Source organism: Microtus oregoni, unplaced genomic scaffold (assembly GCF_018167655.1).
Source record: "Microtus oregoni isolate MIOR12 unplaced genomic scaffold, Mior012 000107F_000, whole genome shotgun sequence".
Taxonomy (NCBI): Eukaryota; Metazoa; Chordata; class Mammalia; order Rodentia; family Cricetidae; genus Microtus; species Microtus oregoni.
The window spans coordinates 1306534-1332742 of record NW_024544722.1 but is presented as its reverse complement, the minus strand read 5'-3'; the positions used below and the strand labels follow the sequence as shown (position 1 = coordinate 1332742).

General features: G+C 36.1%; 1 protein-coding gene across 1 annotated transcript in view; it reads right to left on the bottom strand.

The window, feature by feature from the left end:
- The window catches only part of LOC121443450 (highly divergent homeobox-like), a 123291-nt gene that overhangs the window by 9333 nt on the left and 87749 nt on the right, over window positions 1-26209 (bottom strand). The window contains exons 5-8 of the mRNA XM_041645203.1: window positions 25902-26048; window positions 10927-11134; window positions 3676-3755; window positions 825-908 (exon numbers count right to left, since the gene is read on the bottom strand). Coding sequence (XP_041501137.1) covers window positions 825-908; window positions 3676-3755; window positions 10927-11134; window positions 25902-26048 — 519 coding nt within the window. The remainder of the gene's footprint in view (window positions 1-824; window positions 909-3675; window positions 3756-10926; window positions 11135-25901; window positions 26049-26209) is intronic.

The following is a 26209-nucleotide window of genomic DNA, read 5'->3' as shown; positions in this document are numbered from 1 at the left end:
AGAAACTTGGTATTTAGAGAGAAGCACTATGTGCCAAAATTTCAGAAAGCCCAAAGTTTCCTAGGAAGATAGGCTGCTGAGTAACAAGGGGAGAGCACGTTCACACAAAAAACAAATTGACAAACAGATTGATAACTTATGTCAAAATTGAGTAAAAACAAAATTATTCGTGACACACTATCAGAGGATACCTTCCAATTTAGTAACAAGTGGCATTAAGAAAAGGTCATCTCTATTCATATTCACCCTGTATTTTCATTGGGAAATATTTTTCAAATTCTTAAAAAATGATATCAGGTATAGTCTTAAAGACAGTCTTGAAAGAAACTGAAATCCAATATAAAATTAGCAATGGACACTGGAAAAGAAATTCTCCCATTTCCTAACATGTTCTTGTTACTATTGTGTTTATTTTGTTTGAGGGAGGGTCTTTCAATGTTGTCCAGTCTGGTTTTAAATTGCTGAGCTAAAGTGATGCTCCTACCTCATCACCACATATACCTGGGACTTCATGTACACACCACCACCACCTCTCTCAGCTTTACCATAAATTTCACATTTACCACCACTATATGTTGTTCCCACTTGAACACAATCAATGCCAATTTTTAAGCCAGTAAACACTTGTTATTAAAAACCATAACAAACAAACAAGCCAGCAGTATTAAAATGTCCAACATTTTGACTAATTTTCAAGTTGCCTGAGATAATTAGGACAGAGACCCAGATTGCCTAGTCTATCAGATGGGGAAATCAGAGGCATTATAAATCTTTTCCACTCAATAGCTCCCCTTAATGAGTTCAGAACTTGAAATTCCCTTTACCTTATAATCCAGGAGAGAATTCACTTGTTCTGCCTCAGAATTGCTTATCATGTCACTTTCTTCATCATCGATAATTTCTATTTTCTGTAACATAGGCAATAAATATATATCAGATCACTATACACAATGTGTCCAACATACCTATTTAATATTTAGTTTTGGTGACAGAGAGATTTAGGTTATCTGGATTAAACTTTGATAATTGGCTCCTTGCTTGGTGTTACACACAGGACGTGTCTGTGTTACCCCTTATGTCTTTAACTGGTGATTAATGTGGCCCTTCTTGGATAAGGAACTAATTTTTAATCTCTCTCTCTCTCTCTCTCTCTCTCTCTCTCTCTCTCTCTCTCTCTCTCTCTCACACACACACACACACACACTAGAAAGGATTTACTGTCTCAACATGACCCTTCCTTCTAATGAAAATGTTAACATATGGCATGTATCCCAAAGGAAAATACAAGGTCTAAAAATTCACATATTTAACGTGCTCCATTAGCTAGACATTTGAAGCAGCCATCTATGATAGAATGCTGAAAACTGCATGGGGATTTGTTTTCTTCATTGGACAGTAACAAAGAGAGCAAGGAGAGGACAGAGACGAGAGAGGTTCCCCTAGCTTCAGAATTAAGGCACAACAAAAAGGGCTTGTGAAGTACCTTGTGTACCATAGATAATAAGTAAATATCTGTCAAAAGGTAAACAATACATCTCAGTGCTGATTAAAATAATTACCAATAAGCTCCAACTGGAAGGATAAAACAAATTACTTAATAAGAAAACCTTTTAAAAAAATAAAGAAAAAACCAATAAAATCAGTTTAAATATTATCCTTTGCATGTAAAACAATGTAGTTAAGGGGAAACAAACTGTACCTTAAAACATTTAAACACTGCCAACCAAAAGTGAGGTTTAAAAAGAGGGAAGATAAACCAGATTTAGTCAGTAGTCAGTGTTTTAAGAACAAGCACACTAACAGCAGCATGTCGTAGGCAGAATATGAAATTAGACTTTCTGCCCGGGAATATATATTATATATCTATATTATATATATATATATAATATATATATATATATATGATTAAAATATATGTGATTAAAAGTCACAAACAAACTTCGAATCATCGTACTCGATATACTGCCGTTGAGGAAATGATATCATCACAGGGCTTTTGACCTGCTTTCTGTGAGTCAGGGACAGCTGCAGTGAAATTGCCTTCTACCACTGCGTGGAGATATGTCTAATGCTTTTTTTTTTTCTATTAGAATCAGGATAAAGTTGAGTCTTAATCATATCAGTCTTCTCTAGGCTTTACACTTCATACTTCTTGTTCTAAGGTTTTTAGATTTGCTACCTGTTTGGATTGATTCTGGAAAAATAGAGGTAGGCATTTAAGAAAAGTAGGTACCAACAGCCACTGTATGGAGTTGTGCATATAAATGGGTCTTATATGTCTCTGGGATTTGTCATCCATGAATAATTGGAGGCACTCAAAAGTTACAGGGAGAGAAGATCAACATTTGAAAGTTTGAAGTTTTGTCTCTGAAAATCAATTGTTCTTGAAAAATTAGGTGCCAAAATGACTATGAGTCATAGCATGCCACGACTTCATTTATTATTTTTAGTTGTCTGCTGCTGGGGAGATTCAATGTAGAGAAATTCAGGCTAGAAGTGAACATATCTTTGGAAGAAAAGATATTTCAATTGTAAATAATTATTTATATTTAATATGCTGTAATTAAAATCTAGAGCAGAAGGAGAAATTTGGCAAGATTTAAAATATTAGGAGAGTTCACTGTGGAAAACAATGATTATAAGTCATTTGAAAAAATAACCTGCCTTAAAATCAAACCTAAGTTTTCAATATGTCTGTTGAATTAAAAGTCAATGAAATGCAATCCAGAACTCTATTTTAGATGTAGAAAATAATGCTAGATATTGTTGGTATTTAACAAATATGAGCCCAAATATATATTGTATGTGTTCTGCTTTTATTAAATAGATGTTTAGGATTATAGGGCCAAAGAAATAACATCTGTGATAGAAGTTACAATAAATTATGACATCACAACTACTTTGGAAACGAAAACTCCATTATATGTGCAATTTTAATGAAAATTATGCATAGAACATTGATTCAAAAGCAAAAATGAAAATGTAATGGAGTTTCTTTTTGTGTCTGGCATTGTTTAATATTATCTTGATTTCTGTATCATTTTGTGGGGCCAAAATATAAACAAATTCTGCTAAAACAGCTGCTAAGGGAATATCACTATATGTTTACATTTTTTCCAATCCAGTTTAATCCACACACAGCCTGTTCCTGCTGCTATTCAAATTCTTAAAATATTGTCTTTCTTTCTTTGCTGTGATTTTGAACGCAATTACCAGAGTCCAATTTAACCAGGGAAAAGAAAAGTTTCCAAATACAGTATAGATAGGTACAGTCTAAACAGACAAACCCTTGGATGCAAGCACTTGTACTAATAAAGGCTTCTTCCACAATCACCACCTAAACTCCACTTCAATTCTGCCAGCTGTCAAATGAAATGAATCTGCTCTCTTATCAGTGCGTTTAAGAAAAATAACTTGTTATATGTAAAATATGTCATATTTGAACTAAGTTTTAGATTTTCATACTTGGAAATCTCCTAAAGTTAAAAAAAGAGAAAAGGTTTAAATTTTACTTATTGAACACTGAAAGATATATTAAAATCAGAGGGAAAAAAGCTCTGCTTTAGTTTACAGAGTAAAACAAAACTTTATTCTGATAATACAGATGGTGTCATCAACTGGCACAATGTTCCTAAAGTCCATCCTGTAATGAGGAAAGAATTTCAAACTACATACCACATTATCTGCAGATACTGCCTGGTGCTCTTCATCCTTCTGCGTCCTGGTCTCATCAGGGATGATGTCACTGGGCTCCTCTATAAGGAAAAAAAGTGAAGATTTCATATCTTGTATCTCAAAACTGAAGTTTTAAAATAATACTTAAATAATGCCTCCTTTACCAAAAACATACACATGGCAAATCTATTACAAATGTGCTTTGTTGTGAATTTTATTCATCCCCAAGTCACGTATAGTTTAGTTAGTTATGTGGATGGATAGAAATACAAGGATTATTATCACTCTTCTATTTCTAACAGAAAAGATGAGAGAAAACTCTAGCTTTAACAGTGGACAAGTACAGAAGGCATTTAAGTACTATGAAGTTGCTAAAAATGAAATAAAATGACCTACTAACAAATGAAAAACTGAAAATGATAAGATCTATGATGTAGGTTTACATAATTTTGTATTTGTAAAAGAAAAAAGTAGGTTTTTAATGAATTAAAAAAAGAATGATATCATTTGTGCTCAAGTGTTTCTGTTATTATGCCTGGATAGAATTATATATAACTATAATGGTTTTTACTTTAATTTTCAATTTTTTAAATTTTGTTTAGTTAAGCTCTTTTGGTAACAATACTCATTTTTGTTTTCTTTTCTTTCCTATTTTTTGTTGATAAGGTCTTATTACATAGCCCTGGCTGACAAAAAACTCAATGTAGATCATATTAACCTTAAAGTTTCAACAATTTTCCCACCTCTGCATCCTAAGTGGTGAATTTACAGGCCTTTTTACTACTCTAGACTTTGCTCATTGTAATAAAACAAAAACAAAAATTTCTCAATAAATGGCATAAAATTACAAAGGCAGATTTCCAATTTTATGAAAATGTAGGTTTATTTAAGTACTAGTATATACATGCTTACTGTTGTACATGCTTGTACATATGCAAAGAGTAAATACTTGCAAAAATATGCCCTTGCTCTTGTTTACACAGAGTTTTTCACTAAGGAGTAAGAGTCTTTCCATTTCCATGGTACTTCCAAATATTTCCTACAATGGAGATGCATTTTTTGGATCAAATTCAATATTTTACAATAATAAAATAGAGACAAATGATATTAATTTAGAGGATCTAGTCTAATAAAAAGCTCTTTGTGATGAGCTTCGGCAAGTGCCTGCTTCAAGGCCAGGGTGAGTCTGCATACATTACCCCCTAACCTCTTTATTTTATAGTACCCTCTCCCAGATGCTTTCAAAACAGAGTAGCACTGCTTATCTCTGGGTCTCTCTTCTCTTCACAGCAATTTCATGGAGATTATTTGAATAAATACTAGTAAAATTCCTCAGATCCTAGGTAAACAACATTTTAATTCAATTTATAAAGCAGAACAAAAATTTTTATCAGCCCTCCTAAGATTTTTCTAATCCATTCATCCCCACGTAGAAACATGAGGAAGGATTAGGAGAAATTCACTTAGGAGAATTGCTTATGAGAATTCAAGTGTGTGCTATCCAAGAAAACTTCAGCAGAATTTTAATACAATGTTTGGTATAAATTCAATTTAACTTTCTTATCTCTACCATACACTTTAAATTAAATTTTATTGTATGTACGTGTGGTATATAACACAATATACATTTATATAGCAGAAAGACCACTATAATGAAGTAAATTAACATATTTATCATTTCACAGTTTCCCATCCCCCAGGCAACACCTGCTATCATCACATACTGAAAATCCTGACTACACAATACATTATCATTAACTATGGTCTTCACGCTCTTCATTAGGTTTTTTCTCTTATTCATCACACACACTGCAAGTTTGTACCCTCTGAGCTGTATCTCCATTCTCCCCTCCCCATTCAAAAATCCACTGTTGTATTATATTTGATTTATTTGACCTTCCTTGCCCTGCTATTTGCTGCAACACGGATGAACCCAGGGGATGTTAACTAAGTGAAATAAGCCAGACAGACAGAAAGAAAAAAAATGCATGATCTCATTTATTTGTGAAATGTAAGGCAAGTCAATTTAAAATTTTATAAAAGCAATGAATCCTAGACAAAGAAAAGTTTACCTAGTCATTATTTAGACATTTCAAGTCACAGACATTTCAAGTCCTACATAATCAGTGATGCAATGAAATGGAAAGAGGGAAATTTTTCATTAGCTTTAGCTTCAGATCTGATATTAGGTACAGTGGTCTCAGAAGAGGGGTTATATTGCTCACCAACAAGATCATTACTGGTACTATTCCTTACAGGATTGCTGTACACTTCTTCAGATTTACTCAGAACTTTATATACAGTTCTGGTTCACTGACAGCTTATTTATGCATGGTTTGATTATTTTAGGAAATTTAAATAAAAGCTATTTTGAGGCTTCTGAAATAAGAAGGTGCAGAGTGATAAACTGAATAGGCGATGCTTCCTTCTGCATATAGATACTTGCAGCATCAACGAAAGTTTAAGATCCAGACACTGTCAATGTGTTTTGGTAATTCCTCAAAAAAAGCAGCTTTGTTAATTGAAAAATAAAAAAATAGAATTAATCAGTGAAACTTTAGAGGGCACCCTATGTAAACCATGGGGAGTTATCTTTTAATGCATGCACTCTACACACTCCACATACTAAGATACAGTTGAAAAAGAGGCACTTCTACCAATGTAATGTTGCATCAATTATTTCTATACTTTAAACCATTTGCCTCTCAGGAGAGTGAAAATATCTTTAAATTTCTCAATAATAAATATATTTTGGTAGAAAACAAAGTTAAAATGAAGGAGGTGAGTTAGCCAAGTATTATTTTTGCTGAAGTTTCCAAGTTGTACATAAGGGGTGAAGCCATGTAGCTTTTCCTTCCTTGCCAGATCAGTCCACCCATGCCTAGCTTCACTCCTCCCGGGAAAACGGAAAAGAAATGGGGAAGCAGAAGGTCAAGCACAAGGTAGAACTGAGTTGAGTCAGAAGGTCTGTGTCAGGGACCGACAAGCTTGCTCAGAAACAAAGGATTGCATGTGAAATTGTTAAGGGATCATGAACACTTTTGGTTAGCCAGCAAAGCTAGCCCCTTCTCACAATTTGAAGAAATATATTTTTTCTTGTAAAGACACTGAAAGAAACTGTATGGTTTTTTTCATGTGTTTGGTTTAACATGTATTATAATGTGCAAGCACCAATTTAAAAGTTTTTCCTTTTTTAGACATTTAAAATACTCTAATCCTGTTAAATTAACAGTTGTGTACAAGGACTATGAATTCTAGTTGTTAGGTTTTTGAATTATCTTTATAACTCTAATAAGACATCAATGCAAATCTCAATGTAAACATAATCTAGCTACATTTTCCCAAACTGGAAGAGAATATAGGTCAGTGCATTTTAGAGCTAGGGCATTAGTCTCAGCCAGACGATATAATTAGTTCTTACAAAAAGATCACATAGCCAACTCAGTCAGATTAGTATTCTCCATCAGCAAAATGAAGAAATTGTACAGGCCTAGTAGGAAACAGCACCAAAGAGTCTCCTTCCAGTCTTTGAAAATGCTTTTCTGCTGCAATTTCTGATGAGAATGAAAAGGTTACTGTGCAGTTGTGAAAAATAAGCCACCAGGGGAATTGTTTACGTCTCATCCTGTACTTTTTGATTCATACATTAAATTCTTTCTCTTCTTATTCTCATTAGGTCTTTAATACTATGCCAGCTATCTAGACAGCATTCTATTATATGACAAAGGATGCCAGTAGAGGAGCAGTGGTTTATTAAATGCAGATCATTAACACAGACCTTCAAATTAACATGCACTGTTTTCACATTAAGTGCTGATTTTCTAAAATTCTGGTTCAGGAGGGGAAGTAGCAGTTGGGAATGAAACTCTGCACTCAGGGGCCTATGCCTTTTGATTCCTCAGAGTATGCCCTCATAGCAAGCCTGCCTTTTCAGAGAAACATACAAACCTCTTCTTCCTTACTCACTTCAAATAGCTGTCGGGCATTGGGCTCTTAAAGACCCCATCATGTAATTACTGCCACCCAAGAATCTCCAGGCACATAGAATTTTGGAAAGACTAACAGAAGACAAACACATATTTACTAGACCAACCATATGAGGACAAATGACCTTAGAAATCATACAACATTTTTTTTCTTAATGATTGTGAAGCCTGCATCAGTTCCTGCCCCTCTAAGTTCTGCTATCATTTGTAGCCTTAAGTGAGAAAGATGGAGGAGGGTAGGAGAGGAAGAAGGAGGGAGAAGGGAGAGGGGAGGAGAGAAAGAGAGAAAGAGGTAGAGTCAGAGAATATTCACATTTGATAATCTTCCAAACACCTGGACTTAAAATTCGCTGTCCTCTCAACAGTGACAATTTTTCTCTGTCCCTATCATTATTCTACTTATTACAATTTGCCTGCCTGCCCCTTGGGCATGCAATTAATTGCTTTTGCAAAGAACCTCTTAAAGACTGATTCAATGGCCTCTCCTTTCTACTCAATTTCTATGATATCATTGAGATAATGACCCCTCTTATTTCTGAAATCTCTTTCTTTCCTTGGTTTTAGTTACGGCACACTATCCAGCTCTGTTCTTCCTGAAGGTTCTTTCAGCAGCCATTTTTCCCCCTGGGGCCCCAAAATGTAAATATTTCTCAACACATGGTCTTTCTCCATTGTCTTGTCTTGTTTTGTTTTGGGATTTTAATTTTCTCAATCAAAACTCTGCTTCTGTGGCGAGGTACTAATTAGCCTCTGTTTGTCAGATTGCTGTTTCTTCTCCCTACTTAAAGCTCTCTTTTGAGTTCCAGACCCATATTACCCAACAGGTCTCTGTGTATTTGCAGCTATTTTCTAAGCCTCAGAACTGCAAACCGAATTAATCTTTATAATGATAGCCTGACTATTTAATGTGATAGGAGTAAAAATTTTGCATACATTTTGAGGAGGAAATTGTGAGAAGATAGAGCTAAAGAATTTTACAGTTCATCTAAAGCTAAAATAAAAATTTTACCAGATAGTAAGTGATTTTATAAAGCCACAGTTAAAAACAGATAAATGTAACATAATAGGAAGTTCAGAATTTTCTCATGTGTTTATGTATGTGTACCTGAATATGCATATGTATAAATACATAATTAATTTTTGAAAGCTGTACTGAAATTAACTGGACAAAGAATGAATTATGCAACAAATAGTGTACAACCGTTGCTGAATTATTTGGAAAAGTAAAATTAGGTATTTTCCTCACACATCTTAAAGCAAAGTAAATTCTCAGTGAAATTAATATAAAATTGTTAAACTAAAGCCATAAGGATGCCAGAAGCGAATATATGAGCTTATTTTCACAACTGTATGCAAGAAGAGACTTTAATTAGGAATGCAAAGGATGAAACCACAAGGGAAAATATTTCTATGTCTGACAATATAAAAATTATACCCCAAAATTTTACCATGAAAAATCAGAACCAGGAGCTTTCATCCAGAGAAATGACAAGTTCTAATTCAAAATAATCAAATCCAAACTTCATCACTTCAATAATACATCTTGTTATCCTACATAATGTCATGTTGATAAAGCTATACCATTAATAATACTTTGATTATTCTCCTAATCCCAAAAAAGAGGAGTTGTTCACCTTGCTCTTCAACCTGGGGTGATAATGTTTTGTAGTCACCCTCCTCTCTACATTGGAGCTTCTGAGGTATCTAAAGTAACTGGTTAACTAACATTCCAGAGCTCACAGAAAGACTCAGTAAGAACACAAAAGATATGGCTGCTGCCAAATTTATTCTTGATCTAATTGCTAAAAATGATTTTGTATAATCAGTTATTACCCTAACATAAAATTTTATATCACACAAATAAAGCCACTCTTGAAGATGACTAGTATTGATAGGCAAAAAAAGCACACGCTACTCATCCAAGCTCCTGGGAGGTAAGGGTTGGGAAGTCCAAGACCAGTCTTTTGCAGCACAGTGAGTGCAAGCCAGTTTTTCTCTTTAGCTCTCTCTCCATGCATGTGGATATGAATATATATGTGTAGATGAATCATAAAAAGTTAAAAGTCAAGGAAATAAACAAGGGGTTGTTGAGATGGCTCCATGTGCAAAGCACTTGCCACATAACCGTAAGTGGGGACAGTTACCATATAACCATATGGAGTGGAGTGGGGATGGTTGCCCACCAGTAATTCTAGTCCAGTGGATCAGAGGGAGACAGGGAATTCCCAGAACAAGCAAGCTAGAACCAGTAAAGAGATCTCTGGGTTTGTGTGTCCCTACATACATCAAACACATGTATACACACAAAACAGATAAATAAACCAGAAAATAATTTGCCAATATACTTAACTGATATCGATGAAAAAAAAACAAGCAAATGAGAGGTTTTTAATTTCTAAAGCACAGATACAAAAGGACTATAGTTTTTATTATCAGATTCTGAAAAGTGCATAAGAAAGACACACTTACATAGACAGAAAGCAGGTTAGTATGCTTGATGCTGAGGACAGAAAAGGCAGTGAGTCAACATGGGGAGTTTCCTTCGTTGATTACAAAAAGATCTAAAATAAAATTTTAATGGTATAGATCTAAAAACTTTACTAAAAATGACTGGATTTTATATTTATGAGGAATATTTTCATTATATATAATGTAAATATGATACCAGGACTATTTATTTCTGTGCTCGAAGTTAAATCGAATATTTCTCTTGGGTACATGGTATTAATCTTGGCTCTAGCACGCAGACTTATTCAGGGAATCATTGAGAGGTAATACAAAGATGAGCCTGTTTAACTTCCTTTAATAGGAAAAGAAGGGAAGTCTAATGAGCAGAGTTAAATACTTTGCCTGACACTGTTCAGTTTGCTAGGGGAAAAGCACTGAATGGCAACTAGTATCTCAGCTCACAAGCCTATTATTCATCTTAATATACCATACTTGTTGAAATATTTGGAAGCTCTCGCCTAGCTGATTAGAATTCCAAACGTAATCATTTACCTGATTCTAGTATAAGGACTATTGTAATAGCTAACATTTTTAAAAGTAGGGCATCACTACTGTGATGTGATGTGATGTGATGTGATTCTTTGTGATGACTTGATATGGAAGACTTTTTACATAGAAGCGTTAAAAACAAATCTGTTTCTTTCAAACACTTGGTCGTATGTTCTGAACACTCTTTACTTAAAGTGCAGTACACTGAAAAGCAAGTAAAAATATAAGAATTTTCCAAAGGCTGTTATTAGGAGATGCAGTAAAGTACCTTGAGAGCTTGCTTCGGACAAACAGATGGACACTTCATCATTTCTGTCATTATCCTCTCCTACTTCAGGCCCAGCTTCCTCTCCTGGTGTGAGTGCAGACAAAGAACCAGACTCAGGCTGCTCAGAGAAATCAGCAGGGCCTCCTCTTGGAGGTGGAACTTCAATTCCCATTAAACGATATTTTCTTCTTCGATTCCCAATCCAAGTCTTTGTAAGAGAAATATAAGCAATTTTAGACAACCCAGGCATTAGAATAACAAACAAATGAAGCGTAAAATATGATTAGAAAGGACACATAAACACATGAAGCACCAAAACTTTTATGGCACTAAGCAAAACTAAAAAATTGTTTTTAGCAAAAGAGAGTATCTATTTAAATATTTAGACTTTCAAATGACATGCAGGCTATTAAACATTGCTTTTGTTCCTGCTTTTATTTTTATTTCTAAGGAAAATAATTTACCAAATTCTTAAAATGGATAAATGAATTTAGGCTTACAGCTACAACTGTCGCTCATGTTCCCTCTCTGTATATCTTTGGCTTCAAAATACCTGCTTCTAGTAGTCTAAATTTTTGATTTTATTAGACTTAGAACCAATTAAAGATGGTTATTTTTTAATCAATATTTGGAACCAAACTCAGAGAGCCAAATAAACTATTACTGAACTATATCATTAGTCTTAATTTTTGTTGCCTTTGTGCAGTCTTAAAGAAAGACTCCCACCCTGTAATCCAGGCTGGCCAGGAGCTCACAACACAGCCTGTGCTACCTTAAACTAAAAGCAATCCTTTTGCCTTCGTCCTCTCAGTGCTAAGATTACAGGTACAAGAAACCATGGCTAGCTCAAATACATTTTATCAAGATAATTGGGATCTCACCAAGGCCAGCTGGCCTAGGTCTGAAAAAGCATGGGATAAATCCGGACTAGCTGAACATAGCGGACAATGAGGAATACTGAGAATTCAAGAACAATTGCAGTGGGTTTTTGATCCTACTGCACGTACTGGCTTTGTGGGAGCCTAGGCAGTTTGAATGCTCACCTTACGAGACCTGGATAGAGGTGGGCAGTCCTTGGGCTTCCCACAGGTCAGGGAACCCTGATTGCTCTTCGAGCAGATGAGGGGGGGGGGGGACTTGATCGGGGGAGGGGGAGGGAAATGGGAAGCGGTTGTGGGGACGAGGCAGAAATCCTTAATAAATAAATAAATTAAAAAAAAGATAAAAAATAAATGAAGAGTCACAAATTTTTCAAATTTCAGAGACATATTTTGTTTATTCTTCACTTTGCTTCTTGTGAATTATGACTTAAAGTATTATAGAACAATATCAAAAACAGTAGGCCAAGTGTGGTGAAACATGCCTGCAATTCTAGCACTCGGGAGGTTGAGGCATTAAGGTTGCTGTGAGTTTAATGTTAACTTGGGATACACAAATAGTACCAGGCCAGTCAGGGCTACTTGGCAAAACACACACACACACAGAAAACTGGACATATTTTGTGCCCAGATTTTGGCTATAACATATAATATTCCTATAAAAAGTCATATATAACTTTTTGTATGGATATAAATTTTCATTTTATATTCTTTTTAACAATGTATGAAAGATCTTTCCAATGTTTAATAATATCAAGATATATGTATATATATTATTCTATTATTCCAGGGTTTAATTATATTGTTATGCTGAGTATTGAACCCAGGGTTATACTTATGCTAAGCAAGGCTCAATCACTAAAATTCATGGAATTCATTTTGGTTTTCCTAATGACTAGTAATGTTAAAAATCATTCCACATGTTTGTTTGCTATTCCTATAGCCTCTTCAGTAAAATGTGTCTTCTAACTGAAGTATTTAAAGGAGTGTTTTGCATTTTTTAAATACTCTGTATTAATTCTTTGTTAGATATGTGCTGGACAAATATTTTATCCCAGTGTATAGTCCGAATTTCTATTCTATTTCTGCAGCATAAACATAAAACATCTTTAAAATCCACCTCCCCTGAAGTTGTTGGTCAGAGGTGACCAGATACCCTCAAAATAATGCAGGCTGCTGCCATTGCTCTTGGTTGCCTACCAGAACGTGATGGTAAGACTTTATTGCTGAAGATACTCCACACTATAGTCACAGAACATGGAGGAATTAAGTTAGTACCAAGTAGGAAGCTTCCTCCTGGCTGACTAGCAGTCATGGTACCAGGAGGTGTCATGTTGGGTGCTGAGAGCAAAAAGTCCTCAAGAGTCCTAGTGAGCTGTGAAAGCGATGAGGTCCACTGCTGATCAGTGTGGCAAGACGCTGTTGCCAGTGAAACAGTGGCACAAATGTTGTGGGAATAATCAACCATTTTCTGATTGGATTAAAGGCCTGCTCTATGAGAAAAAACGCTTACCTAGTTCTGTAAATCCGGTCAAGAACCCGTGGGTTGGGAGATCACAGGCCCCAGAGGGGACATAGTATCACACTGTCTTGAAATTTGTATCCTTTTTGCTGTTCTTATTCATTCATTCATTTCTTTGTTTATTTTTACATCCCAACCAAAGTTTCACTCCTTTTCTTCCAGTTCCTCCTCCTTCCTCCTCTCCTTTCCCACTACTCCTCCTTCTTTGCTTCTCTTCGGATAATGGATTTCTGTCAGTCAGTCATGGTATAACAAGTTGCAGTGAGACTAGCACCTCCTTTCCTATTAAGGCAACCCAGTAGGAGTAACTGGTCCCAAAAGGCAACAGAGTCAGCAACAGCCCCTGTTCTCACTGTTAGGAGTCTCACAAGAAGACAAAGTTACACAACTGTCACATATACACAGAGTGCCTAGGTCGGTCTCATATGAGCTCATTAGTTGTCAATTCAGTCTCTGTGAGCCCCTATAAATGCAGGCTAGTTGAGTCTGTGGATTTTCTCATGATGTTCTTGACTCCTCTGGCTCCTACAGTCCTTCCTCTCTCTTCAACAGAATTCCCTGAACTTGGCCTAATATTTGGCTCCCATCAATTGCTGGGTGAAGCCTCTCTGATGACAGTTGGGCTAGGCAACAATGTATGATTATAGCTGAATACCCTTAGGAATCATCTCATTAATCTTTTTTCTTTCTTTGCCAGTCATGTTTGGTTCTATCCAATTTGTGTCTTTATACCCACAGATTGGTACAGTTCCCAGATCTCATTAGAGAAATGTCTTTGTGCAGTGCATGGCAGTTAATGTAGAAACTCACAACTAATGAAAGTATGGAGAATAAGGGTGCACGGTGTGTATACAACAAATGAGACATCTATATTCCATTCTTCTCTCCAAGGCTCAGTGAGTATTTCAGAAGAAGAATCTGAACAATTTTAAGAAGAGAGACATACATAGATCTAATCTACAAGGGAAGTAGAAAAAGACAAGATCTCCTGAGTAAATTGGGAGCATGGGGACCTTGAGAGAAGGTTGAAGGGGAGGGGAGAGGCAGGGAGGGGAGCAGGGAAAAATGTAGAGCTCAATAAAAATCAATAAAAAATGATTAGAGGTTTGGAGGGAGCAGAATGAAGGACAGAAGGTCAGGACATTAGACTGTGGTTCTCATGAATTCACAGCAGATGTGGTTGGCTACACAACTTCAAGCCAATCAACATTTCAACATGGAGGATAAGTGGCTCACTCATAAACCTCTACCCTAAGTTGAATAGGTAGGTATTAGCAGTTTCTGAGGCAAGGAAAGTGAGTTTTCTTTAAGGTGTAAGCCACTGGCAGGTTGACAGCTTCCAGTTGATGGCTTTATATCCATGAGTATATGACCAATATAAACTGGACTTTTTAAAAAAAAATAGGACATGAGAGATAGAAAGGGAGTAGATCAGGATAGAAAAGATGGGAAGGAAATGGGATAAGTAGATGTAGGGGAAACTGTGTTTAGCTATATTACACTTATAGAAAGTAATCTATATTTAATCAAAGGGGAAAAGACATGAAATTGGGAGGAAGTGGATCTGAGAGAAGTTATAGGGTTGTTGTGGATTAATATGATCAAAATATATCATATATATGAAATTTTCAAATGATTAATAATTTCTTTTGGGTTTTTTGAGACAGTGTATATTGCTATAGACTTTGTAGATACAAAATAAATAATAAAGGAACTATATAAACAATTCTGTACACACAATGGATAACTTGGATAAGATGGAGCAGTTCTTTCAAAAGTGCGAATTACCACAGTATGAACAAATTACTTGACTAGTAATTTAACTGTTAACACAATTTAGTTCAGCATTAAAAACTATCCTGTAAAGAACTCCCCAGAACTCCACAGCCTGCAGATAGTTTCATGCTTAATGGTAAAAAGTAGAAGAATCTAAAAAAAATTCTAATGAGAGTAAACAAGATATCCATTCTGATTACTTGTACTCAGTATAGAAGTGATTTTAACACACATACCAGTTTATGGACAGTACAGGAGCATACACAGACCAGAAAGGAAGAACTAAAGCTCAACCTATTTGCAGAGTAGAGGATATAGTTTATGATCCCACGGAATACTCCAACAACTAGTGAGTGAAATTAGCAAGTGAGAATACTAATCATCACAAAGAAACCAATTGGCTTTCTATGATCTATGTAGTAAAAGTAAACATACTGACCTGGATATGTTAGCGCACATCTTTAATCCTAACACACTCTGGAGACAGAGGCAGGTAGCTCTCTGTGAGCTTGAGGCCAGCCTGGTCTACAAAGTGAATTCTAGGACACACAGGGCTAAATAGTGAAATCCCGTCTTTAAGAAAAAGTGAACAGACTGAAGTTATAATTAAAAATATTCCCCAAAGCTACAGAGAAACCCTGACTTGAAAAAAGCAAAAAAAAAAAAAAAAAAAAAAAAGATATTACTTTCTTCTTCCTTTTCATGGTTCTAAGGATTAAACCTAGCAGGGACAGTAGGTAGACTCTTTACCCCTGAGCTATACTCCCAGTCCTCCACTTTATTCTATCCTCCCAAAACAAAATAATTACACAAAAACTTGATACAATATGTATATATAGGACTCATATGCTAAAAGCTACAATAATTTAAAAAGGAAAAGAATTAGCTAAAATTAAGTAGAAGGAAGCCATATTTAATACATATTAGATTAAGGGAATGGAATAGAAGACTCAAAAATTGGGTAAGTATGATCGGTTATTTGGCTTCCTACAAAGGTGTACAATGTATTCAATCAAGCTACAGGGAGTCTTTAAGAGGCAATGTTGGACCAGATGTATCTCCATCAAAAAATAAATAAAAATGGACTTCAACCTAAATCTTTTACCTTATACCAAGATGAATTAAAAATAAATTACAGATTTAAAGTTCAGCCACAAATTGGACAATACTCTGAATATATTCTAAAGTTTAGTTTGTGTGTGATATATATATGTATAGTGTGTGTGTGTGTGTGTGTGTGTGTGTGTGTGTTTCCATATCTGAATTCAGTACATGTCCTATTTTGCTGGTGGAGGTCAGAGAAGAACTTTGGGTGTGAGTCTCTGGCTTCTACCATGTTCAAGGCAAGGTCTACCTGCCTATTGAGCTTCCAGAGATTCTCCTGCTTCTGCCTTGCATTTCACATTAGGAACAGTGTGATTAAAGACATGTACTAACATACTGGCTTTTCATGGATTCTTGGGATTCGAACTCAAGTCCTTAAAATTTGCATGGCAAGTGTTTAATCACTGAACTATGCCCCCTGAGCCATTTATTCTGTATTATAATTTTGTATGTATATATTAATGTGTGTACACCTATTTAAGTATATAAGTATATCACTTTCATGTGCTGTTACTCAGGCATCCTCTGGAAAGTATCTCACTATTTAGTCACACTATGTAGAGCAGGCTGGCTTTATAGTTGTAGAAAAACAAGTGCCTCTGACTCCCATGTTCTACAATGAAAGATTTATGTTACCACACCCTGACCGATCATATGACAAGGGCATTTGTTCAACTATGTTCATAGCAGCATTATTTGTAATAGCCAGAACCTGGAAACAACCTAGATGTCCTTCAATGGAAGAATGGATGAAGAAAGTGTGGAATATATACACATTAGAGTACTACTCAGTAGTAAAAAAAAAAATGACTTCTTGAATTTTGAATGCAAATTGATGGAAATAGGAAACACTATCCTGAGTGAGGTAACCCAGACCCAAAAAGATGACCATGGGATGTACTCACTCATAATTGGTTTCTAGCCATAAATAAAGGTCACGGAGTCTATAATTTGATATCCTAAAGAAGCTAAATAAGAAGGTGAACCTAAAGAAAAACATATAGCTATCCTGGTTATGGGAAGTAGACAAGATTTCCGGGCAAAAAATTGGGATCTTGGGTGGGAGGGGGGTAAGGGGAGATGGGGAGAGAAAAGTGAGAAGGGGAGGATGGGGGGAACTTGGAGAAACGGGATGATTGGGATAAAGGAAGGTTGGATAGGGGAGCAGAGAGGCACATATCTTAATTAAGGGAGCCATCTTGGAGTTGGCAAGAGACTTGGACCTAGAGGGGCTCCCAGGTGCCCAGGGCGATGTCCCCAGTTAGTTCCTTGGGCAGCTGAGCATAGGGAACCTGAAATGACCCTATCCTATGGCCATACTGATGAATGTCTTGCATGTCACCATAGAACCTTTATCTGGCCATGGATGGAGATGGAGATGGGGACCCACACTGGAGCACCGGACTGAGCTCCCAATGTCCCAATGGGGAGCAGAAGGAGGGAGAACATGAGCAAAGAAGTCAGGACCACAAGGGGTGCACCCACCCACGGAGACAGTGGGACTGATCTATTGGGAGCTCACCAAGGCCAGCTGGACTGTGACTGAAAAAGCATGGGATAAAACCGGACTCTGAATATGGCGGACAATGAGGGCTGATGAGAAGCCAAGGACAAGGGCACTGGGTTTTGATCCTACTTCATGTTCTGGCTTTGTGGGAGCCTAGCCAGTTTGGATGTTCACCTTCCTAGACCAGGATGGAGGGGGGAGGACTTTGGACTTTCCACAGGGCAGGGAACCCTGACTGCTCTTCAGACTGGAGAAGGAGGGGGAGAGGAGTGGGGGGAGGGGAAAAGGAGTGGGAGGAGGGAGAGGAAAATGGGAGGCTGGGAGGAGGTGGAAATTTTTTTCAATAAAAAAAAGAAATTGAACTTATCATACAGTAGTGGTTACATACATAGAAAAGCAAATAGAAACCAAATTTGTAAACAAGTGTTACAAAGAGAGCAAGCTAGACCATTTAATCAAAATGACATAGTATAGCAAAGACTTTTTCATATTTAACTAAATCTTTCAATTTTATAGAGGGAAAGGAAAAAGACCATGTAATAACAGGGCACTGAATTAATCTCAGGGTGCTTATTCCCTCTACCTCTTCTTCTTTATAGCAATAGTATATCACTATACAGCTCTGGGCTAGCCTAGAACTTACCATGTAGATGAAACTGGCCTAAAAATATGCTTCTATCTCCTGAGTGCTAGGCCTAAAGCTATAAATCAAATACTAGCACATAAACTTTATCATTTTAACCATTTTTTCAATGTCAGGGTTAAAGCTATGCATACTAAGCACCCTACCACTGAAATACACTCCCAGTCCCCTAAAGACTTGACTTCTTTTTCTCAGTGTTGGGGATTTAACCCTGTGTTTTGCACATGCTAAGCAAGTGCTCTGCCTCAGTGTTCACTGGCATGAAATTAATGTCTGTGATGAACAATAGAAGGCAGGGTTTGTGACTTTTGTCATAATTCCACCACTTAGGAGGCTAAAGGGAGGGAACTGTTGTGATACAAGGTTGTTAATCTCAGCTACTTAGCCAAACTACAGAGTGAAATTCTGTTTTAATAAACAAACAAACAAAGAAAATAGCTTACTATATAATTGAAAAATATTGGTCTGTTTAAAGATATTTCAAGTCTATCTATACTCCTCTAAAAATAAATATAGTCTTAAATTTTAAAATGTACATTCATTTTCCAGGCAATTTATTAAAATTTTACAAAATGTATAATCATGTATTGTTTATACAAACATTTGGCCATAAAGGGGTACATTTGGACCTGTCCACCATAACCCAAACACAGATGAAAAATACAGGCATTATAAAAGAATTGCAGCAAGATGGAGGATTTATAAATACTAAAGGTTTTTGAGTATTTATAAGTACCCCCAAGCAGTGTTCCTATATAATTTCTCTACAGCCTTGTGAAATATATTTTTGCTTATGACTAACTTAAGCTCCAAGACATTACAGCACCCGCAAGTTCCTTAAGAAATCTGTACTTGAGCAGGGCGGTGGTAGCACGTGCCTTTAATCCCAGCACTCGGGAGGTAGAGGCAGGCAAATCTCTGTGAGTTGAAGGCCAGCCTGGTCTACAAGAGCTAGTTCCATGACAGGCACCAAAGCTATACAGAGAAATCCTGCCTTGAAAAACAAAACAAAAAAATGCAATCTTTATACAATACAGAACAGAATATTCTGGCACATGGTATGTGCTCTGTGCACAGTTGTTAAATGAATAAATCAATGAACAATAGACAGGAATCCAGGAAATAATATTTAAAATTTAAGAGGCACACATATGTAACTAATAATACTTAATAACAACCCTAGGAATCGTGTGCCAGTAGTCAACTGCAGTCTGTAAATAGAGACATTTGTCTTGACTTTCAGCAGTGAGACCACAGTCACATGGCTCTTATCACAGCACAGAGTTATAATTGTTTTATTTGTTATCAGCCATTGCTGTTAATTTGTATTGTACCTAACCTTCTCATAGACATGTATACACAAGCTAAAATCAGTATACAAAGGGTTTCAGTTTCAGAAATACACTAGAGGTATTGGAATGCATCTTCCATGAATCAAGGAGATAATATGACATAACAAGAAAAACAAATCTAAAATGTCAAAAATTATACCATAAGTAATGGTTGACTAGGCATCTAGAAGCAAAGCTCACTTTAGCAATCAGTACTATGAAGGTCCTCTGTTCTTAACAACATATGAGTAGTTTCTTCTGAAATCTCAAGAAGATATTTTTTCTGGCAAAAATTCTTTCTCAGAGCAATTTATCAAATATTGCAGAAAAAGTCCATTTGTAACTCATCATGTCTCCAAACTTTCCCTCTGCTGTTAGCATGCTAGCAAGTTAGAAATTTGTTAGAAAGAAAAGGAGATTTTCCCAATTTTAAGGAAAAATAAAATATCACTTCATCATTGTCTTGAATATTATGAGCTTTTGTAGGTATAGTAGTAGATTATGCACACAGTAAAACCTGATTGCGGTCTTCATATCAATAGCACTGTCTTAAAAGAAAAGAGAAAACAAAAAATAGTACATTCCTAAAACTCACTGAGAGAATCCTCGCCAGGAATCCTAGGGCTATATTACCTTGCATTTGGGAAGCAAACTTTTTTTAAAAAAAATAATTTATCATTATGTCCTTTGTTTGGAAGTACAAAAGGTCTCGTGAAGCCCTGAAACACAAAGTGCTTATTATCACCAGTGGCAGATTCAACATAAAATTTGCAGAAGGCAGAGTAGAAAGAAATGCAGGTTAAAAGGAAGAATCACAGAGGAATAGTTGTGTCCCTGGTAAAGAAAGTAACCAATACAGATAGGAGTGAGTCATCAGATTCAGAAAACATATCTTCAAGATGACAAAACCGATACTGTGGGGAAGTATTGAGAAGGTTTGAGGAAAAATGATCAAGTTTAGAAAACTAAAAAGCAAACATGCAAATATCAAAAGGACAACGTAAGAATGATACTGTGGTTGCACACACTGATAGCGCTAGCACATGAAAGGCTGAGGCTTCCACAAATTCCATGGCAGCCTAGACTACATGATGAGTATTAGCCAGCCAGAGCTACACAAGGGAGACCTTGTCTCACAAACCCCAAAGCAAAAACTAAGTAGATTTTAAGTTCCAAGGGAGTAAAGTATATTGTCCTTAAAGGAAAACAGAATTGCAGCACATCGTTGGAAGGTATCGAGTATTTACATTCTAATGATGTCAATTTTTTGCAAGTTTCTTTGGAGGGTCTCACAGGAAGTGCTACTACTTATATACCTTTCTCGGAAGAATAGTCGACCTCTTTGGAGGATGCTTGCCCTTGTTAATGAAGCCTCAGTTTTAGGAGGAAGACATATAGAGCTGTAAAGAAAGAAGGGGACTTCTGCCTAGCTGACTGAACTGGCTGAATCACCCCTGGTTTATCATGCCAGATCACCCTAACAACCTAATGTTCATGTTGAATATTATACTAAACAACATTAAGGGAGGATATTAGGGAAGATATGAATATAAGTAAATGAAAAGATTAAGGAAGCAATGTCAGAAGATTTTTTTAAAAGCCTTAAAATTTATAGCACAAATTTAACAGACACTAACATGGAAAAATAGCTTCAAAAAGTGGAAATGTAAACAGATTTGTGAGAGCCAGCTGGATATTCCTCATGTTTGTTCTCCCTTGTTTGAGAGTAATAACAGGTTTATTTAGCTGAGCCCGTGATTGACACAGTAAAACTCTATTTGTAGCTTCCCTTACAGTTTGGTTATGACCATGTGACAAATCTTTAGCCAATTTGATGGAAGTGAAAGTGTTTAATGCTAGTTTCTACAGTCTCTTTTTGAAAGACTATTGGTATTTTCTCTTCTCTCTGTTGTATTACTAGGAGCTATATATGCCATCATTATGGATCTTGAAGAAGTGTTGTACCATACAAGTGACAGAAAAAAAAGATAGAATGCATTAGTATCTCTAAGGCTCCTCTAGAATTTCTATACTAGCTGAAGACAGCATATCCACTGGACAAAATTGTAAGGGTTTGTCTAAGCCACTTTTATTTTGAGTGTTTCTATAATTCACAGCTAATTCACAGATGGAAGTAAATACCAAAGGAATCATCAATGGAACAAAAAGTGTTTGACTTCAGCTATTGTAAAGACAGGAGGGGAAGAGTAGGTAAGTTTTTAAAACAAATTCTACAGAACTTGCAATGTGTATAACTTTACCTTGAAACTATTTAGCTGTTTTATACAAATAACTTAAAGGAAGTTAAGACAATTGGGCTCACAATGTTCCCCACAAGAACCATAGCTTAACAAAACCCCCAGTACCAGGCACAAGAAATTTCCTTTCAAATAGTTGGTCATGTAGTCCCAAGTAACTGCCGAAACAATATAGATTACTGAAAGCAGCCCTTGGTTGCCTCTCAGGGTTTGAAGGGGATTCTGCTGCTGAAGACACCACAACTTAGGACACAAACTCAGCTGGTTCGAGCTGCATCTGACCCGAAAGCCTCTTTCCTATGCCCTAGTTTCTATGGTTCCAGAATAGGCTATGCGAACTTTCAAGGGAGGGAAGCAGCTAAATAGTCCTACCCAGCTACATCATCTAGGAATCATGACACTGACCATGATGGTAAGATATACATAAAAAGCACAATAAATGGCACACTCATGTCAATGGCAATCAACAGGTGTCTTAATTGGACTTAAGGCCCACTCAGTAGGAGGGAAATCATGCCTGGTATTGAGAGTACAGCCAGCTTCTCAGGGCCATGAACCTTAGAAAAGAATCTATTTCTGCCACTTTGCTAGACCAATATAATTCTTTACTACATTCTAAATAAAACTTATCCTACCACCCTTTATCAATGGAGTCCCTCCTTACAGCAAAAAAAGACTACCATGTTACAAGTGGACACAATGCAAAGATCAACAGACTGTAGGGAGCTCAGCCCTACCAGATACATCTGCACAACATCTCCCCTGTATCTATGTCTCAGGGCATATCATGGAAGAGAGGGCAGAAATAATGTAAGAGTCAGAATACCAGGAAGTGTGTGGTGAAACAATCCACCCATAAAATGGCGGCATCAACAAGACTGGGACAATGGCAATAACAATGGGTACATTATTATGAAAGGGAAAAATTTTGTGGGGTCTCATCCCTAGACAAAGAACTAACTACATATAGGCAACTTTCTGTGGAGAAGGAGAATTAGCCTCTCCTAGGGATGACCCCTATCCATGGGTTGTTTAATGCAAAATGATCAGCCCTGAAGTCATATATATAAACAACAAGGGACTCAGTAAGTTGTATTTATGAATTTGTGAAAGTTTGTGAAAAATTATTAACAAATAACTTCAAAATGCTGATTCCCTCCCTCCCTCTCCCTGATCTCTCTATATATACATAACACTGATAATCAAAGAAGAGGTTATCAACTTGAGAGTTGGGGAAGACATGAGAGGGTAACTTGGAAGGGGTTAAGGAAAGAAAAGGGAGGGCAAAGTGATAGAATTCTATTTCAATTAACAATATATTTAAACATATCTAGTGTTTTATTTATTATTAGTGTTTATGTATATGTGCACATATACTGTATATGTATAGAGTGTGTGTATTCATGTTCAGATACACACATGCCACAGTGTGCTTGTGATAATCAGAGGACAATTTTCAGGTGCTAGCTAGTTCTCTTCTGGCACGGTAACTGAGGCTTAAGTGTAGGCCATGGCTTAGAGAGCAAGCATCTTTGATTTTTAAAAATAAAACTGAAAAAAAAAACAAGCCCCACATTTCCCTATTTGTGGTCTTTACTTAGGTTCTCCATTCTACAATTCCACATTCATATGGTCTCTGGTAATTTTTTTTTTTTTGGATCATCCTCTTGCTGTACTCAAAACTCTTTGAAAACAGGATGTTTCTGATGCATTTCTTTTTCATTGTTAGTATACACTCTCACACAGCAGCATACTCAGCAACACAGGATTGAAATTGATTTACACCCAGATCAAAATAAGAAAAAGCAAAGCTCTGAATAGGACAGTACATGTTTTTAGAGTTGTATTTATTTGGAGAGAACTTTGCCCCTCATCTTCTCTTTATATTTTCGAAAAAAAAATGTTATTTCATCTGGAAGAATTTTATGTTTTGTCACTTGTTCTTTAAAAATACTTCCCTCGGGATCTTCTGAGATGACCCTTAAGTATGGGCTGAAACCATGTAATACCCTTGCACAAAGCCAAATCTTATCTTTTCTTCCTACCTCTAAGCTGAATGAGAGTAGGAAACTCAATTGGGGAAGTCTTTGTAACACAGAAACCAGTAAATGGGAAAAAATACAAAAAAAAAAAAACCCACAACCAAAAGAAGGCACCAGTTCCTTAAAGAAAGATTATTAAATATTTACAATACCATAATAATCTCAACCTCATATAAATGCCCTTCAAATGGCATACAAACTACTATCCCCACAATTGATTAGTACAATTATTTTCATCAATTATTTATTGTAATACACGAGATTCATTTCAGATCATTTCATGCAATTTTTCTTTTTTCTTTACTCTTCTCTCATATATTATATCCTGACTGCAGTTTTTCCTTCCTCTTCTAACCCCACCTCCCATCTTTCCCATATCCACTACCCTTCAGAAAAGAGCAGGTCTCCCAGAGATAAACCAAATATGGCATATCAAGTTTCAGTAAGACTAGGCACAAACCCTCATACTAAGGCTGGATGAGGAAACTCAGTAGGAGAAAAAGGATCCTAAAAGTAGGAAAAGAGTCAGAGACAACCCCTGCTTGGCCTCTTAGGAGTCCCATGAAAACAGCAAGCTACATAACTGTGACATATATGTAGAGGACCTAGGTCAGAATCATGAAGGCTTCCTGATTGCCAGTTCAGTCTCTGTGAGTCCCTATGAGCTCTGGTTAGTTGATTCTGTGGTCCATGTTGACCTGGTGTCCTTAACTCCTGACTTCTACAATCCTTCCTCCCTAGTCTTCTGCAGGGTTCCATAAGCTATACCTAATGTTTGGATGTGGCAGTTTTCTTTTACATAGTATAGTAGTAACACTTTTAAAACAGTTTCAATAAGGAATATTCGGTATATCATACAATTGACTCATTTAGCATAAAAACTTAAGATTTTTCAAGATATTAATAGATATGTTCATCAATAACAACAAATTTTGTAAATAATACATAATGACAAAAAAGAAACTCTATACCCATTACCACTTATTACCTTTATCTCCCTACCCCTAGTTCTTGGTGACCCCAATTTACTTACTGATTCCACATGTATCTGTTCTGCACATTTCATATAAAATTAATCATATACTATGTGAGCTTTTGTCACTAGATTATGCTCCTTAACAGAATACTTTTAAGGCTTTTCCTTCTTGAAGCATGCATCAACATCAGCTTTCTTTATATGGACCTACTCTATTCTATTATATGCCTATACCATATTTTATGTATTCATTTGAAGGACATTTACGTTATTTGCACTTCAGGGCTACAAGGATAAGACATATCTGTGTTTGAGTTCTCTTGGAGGACCTATGTTTTCTATTATGTAAGTATAAAGCCGGGAGTAGAATTACTAACACAAGATAAATCTATGTTAAACTTTTGGAGCACAGTTTTCTGAAGTGGAAACGTAAACCTCTAACATTCCTATTAGCGGTGAGCATTAGGGTATCAGTTTCTCCATGTCCTGACCTACCTGTGAGCATCTGTATTTTTAATTATATCCATCATGGTGGATGTTACTATGTCACTGAGTTTTGATTTTAATTTCTATAATTATGTATAGGTGTATATATACATATATATTAAGGTTAAATATGTTTTCATTGGTTTCATGAGAATTTTATACTTTGGGGAAATGTTTATATATAATATACATAAAATATTTATACATATAACATATATATATATAGCTATTTAAAAATGCTTTATTTGTCTTTTATTACTCAGTTGTGTTATTTATATACTCTGGACATAATTTCCTTATCAGATACATATTTTGAAAAAGCATGCCTTCCTTTATGCAGGTCTTTTTATTTCATTAATGATATTGTTGGCAATACCCCGTGCTGCTAGTTTTCAAGCTTTCATTTATGCTCCTCATCAACTAAGGTATGAAAATTACTGAACATGTCTTACCCGAACTATTTCGCAGTCAACATTTAATTCAGTCGCAACAGCTTCAATCTTCTCTCGACATACAGAGCCCAGGCTGGTCATACCATTGTCCCAGTACCTCTTAAGGGTAGCCAAGTCTCTGTCACTGAACTGAGTACGGTCCTGGAGCTAGAAAACACATTTAAAATTGATTATGATCAAAGGAAGCAATAATATTGAGAGGGTTCACAGGGTGGGAAGTAAAAGTACCAAGTTAAGTTCATTTGCAAAATTAGCAGGTTTAAGGTGAACAGAGGAGTAAGGAGTTCAAACTGGCCTCCCCCAAAAAG